This window comes from Merops nubicus, unplaced genomic scaffold (assembly GCF_000691845.1).
Source record: "Merops nubicus isolate BGI_N331 unplaced genomic scaffold, ASM69184v1 scaffold5944, whole genome shotgun sequence".
NCBI lineage: Eukaryota > Metazoa > Chordata > Aves > Coraciiformes > Meropidae > Merops > Merops nubicus.
The window spans coordinates 1-5,053 of record NW_008606122.1 but is presented as its reverse complement, the minus strand read 5'-3'; the positions used below and the strand labels follow the sequence as shown (position 1 = coordinate 5,053).

At 42.1% G+C, this 5,053-nt stretch overlaps 1 protein-coding gene across 1 annotated transcript; it reads right to left on the bottom strand.

Moving 5' to 3' along the window:
* Positions 1 to 4,669: 4,669 nt before the first annotated feature.
* On the bottom strand, positions 4,670 to 5,050 carry TBCC (tubulin folding cofactor C; the record flags this gene model as incomplete). The annotated part of the gene is made up of 1 exon (XM_008939546.1): positions 4,670 to 5,050. A coding segment is annotated over one exon (381 nt), but the record flags the coding sequence as incomplete, so codon positions are not given.
* Positions 5,051 to 5,053: the final 3 nt, after the last annotated feature.

Genomic DNA, 5,053 nt, shown 5'->3' with positions numbered 1-5,053 from the left:
TTTCACACTGCAGTGTGATATAAAACATGTGGCTTTCTTGGGTTCTTTTTTCTTTTCTTTTCTTAGAAGTGGTTAGGTTTCAGTGCAGCAATGAAGATGTCTGGTTTTACCTAGGATAGCAAGTTATTGGGTAGAGACAAGGGGTTTGTTTATTCACTGCAGCTTATGGTTCCAACTGCATTTGTAACTGTGTGGGGTGTACAGGGACACTCCTCAGTGACAGTGTGGTAGAATGACTCTACTGCCTTGTGTAATTAAGAGGTGGAGAAAAGCCTGAATTTGTTTTTTTTCCCTCCTGTGTACACAAGTGATTTGGTAGGCTACTATTTATGTGGCATGTGAGGTGACTGCAGGTCCTGAATCTGGAAACAGAGGCAAGTTGCTGAAGGCACTGCTGGGGCTGTTGTACACCCTGGGAAGGGCCATTTGACCTGCTGGACCCTCTGGCTCTTAAAGGGTCCTGGGGCACACGGAGGGGGTTTGAGCATGGTTTTCTGCAGGGTAGCTCCCAGGATTTCAGCCATCCTTATTCACAGTGTGGGTAATGTGATCAGAAAACAGTTTTTCTTTGACCCCTGAGATGCTCATTACATTTATTTGTATTTGTATGCCTGGAGTGTAGCGTTTTAGTGCAGAAGGAGTAAGAGTTACAAATCAATACTAGTATTATTTGCAGAAACAGGAAAAAAGTATGTCATGAATTGAAAGACACTTACAAAAGGCTCACAGTAGTATTACAACAGATGATCCTCAACTAAGTCAGATAAGTCAGATCACAATATGAATGGAAATCCTGAAATTCCAGAAGTTGCACAGTTGTTTTCTTCATGATCTTCATATCCTTTCCTTGCATCTGATGAAACTGGCTTTTTAGTATAATACAGTCTACAAACTCTCTTGTGCACATCTGGTGGTCATAACAGGAAGGCTGCATAGAAAAAAGGCCACAGTCACAAGAAGCTGGGAGAGCCTGATGGCAAGTAGGAGGTTAAGGGAGCAGAGCTGGGCAGCAAAAGGGTGATGCATAAAAGAAGGGCTGGATAAAAAGAGAATGGAAATAACTCCACTTTCGTTCCTGGTACCCAGAAAAGCAGGTGCATACAGAAGGAAATGCCTGGATTCCAGTGGGATCCAAGGAGCTCACCCCTTCTTGGGATGGACCTCCAGGTGAGATGGTGGTCTCCCTGGAAAGAGCAGCAAAGCTCTCAGCTACTTCTCCAGAGGCAAGCTTTGAGCTGTGCTACTGGTCACAGCCTCAGCAAACGCCAACACCCAAAACTCCACGTCGTGCTGAAGAGTAGCCTCAGTTTCCTTCTATGGTTCATCGTTGGGTGCTTTTGTGTGGAACTATTTTATTTCACTCACACATATGAGCTTTAAAAAGTTGAGTAACAGCACTGTGGAGAACAAAGGATGTTTCACTGGCTTCCAAGGTTTTTGGAAAGGCTGTCCTTTGGGAAGGAAAGGCTGAAAAGCTGGAGGAGCACTGTTCAACCAGGCTGTCCTTCAGAAATGTTTAAACCAAGAATTTGCTCTCCTTACTCCCTGTGGAAAATGTTTCCCTACCTCAATGCCCTGCACTGTTTTTATAAGCTGCCTAGCAGTTAGGTCTCTATTCAGGGGCAATTAGCACCTAGTTTATGGTGCTGATATTTCTGTTATCCTCATAATATCTTCACAACCAGGTCCCTGACAGGCATTTGTTTTCCAGCCCTTTCTGATGCCTAGCATAATTAATTTATTTAGAATATGCATTTTTAAAAATGCTTGTTATTATGCTTATAAATATCTAAATGTCTTTAAAAATGCTTACCTATAAGGGCTTGCAGAATCCTGGGGTTATAGCACAGGTGAGTGACATAGGAGCTGTCTGCACCAAACTTGTTAGCAGGAAGTGTTCTGGGGGTTTCAGAAGACAGCCTGCTAGTGCTTATACCAATTGTGACTTCCTTATCCATGTATGTTTTGTAATTAAAAAATAGCATAAATAGCATTGTTAAAATAACTAATTAGAAATGCTTAGGTGTTTCTTAATTACAGAGCTGAAAAAATGGCAATTTCTGTGCTGACTGAGCTTATGAAGGTGCTAACAAACCTTCTCTAGTGCCTAATTTGTGTTCACATACTACATTACTATTAACATCACATACTTCCCTTCCAAGATGATAGTTTTGTATTTCTCTTAGTAGGATTTTACATTAGAAGATTAACATGAAAAATGTTTTCCATGCACTGAAAAATGTGCATGGAAACACGTGCGACTCTGTGTGTGTATATATATGGAAGCACATATTTAGAATTATAAATCATATATAAATATTTGCCTGACCACAATTTTTCAGACTTGCTGCTCTCAAATTGAACTTTCTTGTTTCTTGTCCTGTTTGAAACCAAGATTCAGTTACCTGTTGCAAAGGTAATGATAAATTTTTAAGGGAATGCAGTTGTCTGGAACATCTTTAGCAGCCTCCTCTGAAGCCATGTTCCTGAAGAGTATTATTAATTCTGGTTTGACAGAAGTTAAGTCTTTGTAGGAAGGTAAACATCAGGAATAGTTAACTGTCAGTAACTGACCTCTGAGAAGTGTCACTAAAGAAGCATTTTCATTTTCCTTGCTTTGACTTATGCTGTTCACTCAGGCTACACTGCAGGCAGTTGTCCAACAACAGCTGGCAGAGGAGGTTTGAAGCTCAGTGGTCAGTGCAGGTCTCTGACATGCCTGGATTTGCCAGTGTCCATCAACCAAGGCAGCAAATGCCAACATCTGCAGCTCTTGGCTACCAGAACAAAGGTGTGTCTGTGGTTCTTACAGGCTGAAACTTGCTAAACCCAGGACTTGAGGATGCTAAGGGGATTGATTTGTCACTATAGAGTGACAAGCGGGGAAGAAAGATTAACCATAAAACCAGGATTTGTACCAAAATGGATGCATTAAAGTCAAGATACTCGAGAGCTTCATCATCTGATTGCATCCCTTTAACAACAGATATCTAAAATTATGTATGTTAAAGTAAGACTAAAGCTGTTTTCTTTAAATAATTTTATGATGCCGTCAACGCAAATAATCATTAGTAAAGGGACAACTGAATTCAAAACAAGTATTTTAAATACAAATCAAACTCAATCAAAAAGTAAACACTAACAGAAGTAAACAATCCTGAAACATGAAGAATTTATAAAGATTTCCTTTTTTCCCCCTCCCCATTTCAATTAAATGTGCTGAGAACAACTTAGGTAAACTGTTTCCCCTCTCAAAACCAGTCAAGTACTCAAGTGAAGTTTCAAGTACTTCTCACAGCAATGACTCAACTTTTGATGGCTTAGCTCGTATCCACTTCCTAGTAAAGGCACATCTATTTAGAGGGCAGCATAAATATTTCACAGTTTAAAAATACAACTCAGAGCTGATTCTTAGGCAAGATTCTTGTAAAATGTCACATCTAATGGTTTTAGAACCTAGAACTACTATGTGTGTACATGACGTATGGATAGTGGTCACTTCAACAACACAGCATTGTTTAAACAATGCATTCCATAATGCAGCTACTTCCTAAAAACTGTTTTTTTTTAGCAGAAGCAAAGGAATGGGACTTTAGTTACTGTGCACTTTATGCAAGACCATGCCATTTTGGAGCTGGACTATAGCATCTCATCTTCCCATTTTACCAACACCCCCTGCCAGCACCACACCTCTGCAGTCACAGCATGCTGTAAGTGTAACAGCACCACAAAGCCTCTTGTCTGCTAGACAGGTGTAGCAGCTAGGACATGCCTCAACATCTCTCCCCTGAAGTTTCAGGCTGCAGCAGAGCAGTTTATTTAGCTACTGAAGTGTTAATCAGCACTTACTGTATGCCCTTAGAAGCACACTCAAAGCATTCATTTTATCCACCTCAGGTTAAAGCTGTTTAGGGGAGCATCTGTTCACAGGGCATTTTCAGAGTGTAAAGTTTAGTATTTACGTAGCCTTTATAGGTTCTGTTAATTTCAAGCAGTCTTTAGTACAGTGGGAAAGCATAAAGTGTTTGTTAGGAGACTTCTTCCCTTCACATGCCGCAGTTGAAATAAAAGCCTAAACAAAGACAACTTGAGAGACTTCATCCACATCAATAAAATCTGTCTCATAACTATATCACAGCCTAGGATTCATCTCGGTCTACTGCACTCTTCATTTACAAACTCCTTTAGCTTCCCCATTACCTCACCAAAGTCCTCTCCCATACTCTCCATAAGATAGTGTGCTGTTGTCTACAATTTGAGAACCACAAAACTATGAAAAAAATTGGCATCTGATCTTCCCTTTCCAGTACAGCTTGTACCACCTGCAGCTAACTCCCATTCTGCCTGGGTGAAGGAAAGCAGCAGCACACCAGCTCTAACAGAGGCTCGCTGCTGTTTATTGGAACCCCTTGCCCCACCCTAGTTAGAAAAACTTAGTAATGAGGTACAGCAGTTGGCAAATTCCACAGTGATACATTAAGATTATAGCAGCACTGTGTGTAAGAACAGTAAACTATATTTGAATGGTACTCTTCAATTAACATACACTGTCATTCACAAGTTAAGTCCCAAATGGAATCATTTCAGGGTGTATCAGGGATAGATCCCAGTTTATGGATCAATGCATTTACACCAGGATTTCGTGCTCAGCCCCAAGCTGCCTCTGCATTCAGTCCCAGCAATTGATTCTTTCCTGCTCAGGAATCTGGCTCCAGTTGGGCGAAGGCTTGTCGGTCACGAGCCAGTTAAAGTCATCCACTATGTTCCAGTTATTTCTGTTTCTGTCCAGCCCAGAAGACTCGAAATCCTTCTCGATACCAGGGTAGCTCCAGGTGTAGGGTGCGAAGGAGACCTTAGTGCACTCCTCGATAATGGCACGGCTGGTCACCTGCACGTAGAACTGGCTGTCGCGGGTGCGATGGGTGCGGAGCTGCTGGCAGGCCACCACCAGGAGACAGTCGCTGCAGCCATCCACCAGCACGGAGGTGGACACGGGCCCGCAGAGCACCGTGCAGCCGCGGCAGTCCCGCACCCGCAGAGTGTTGGCGTTGCC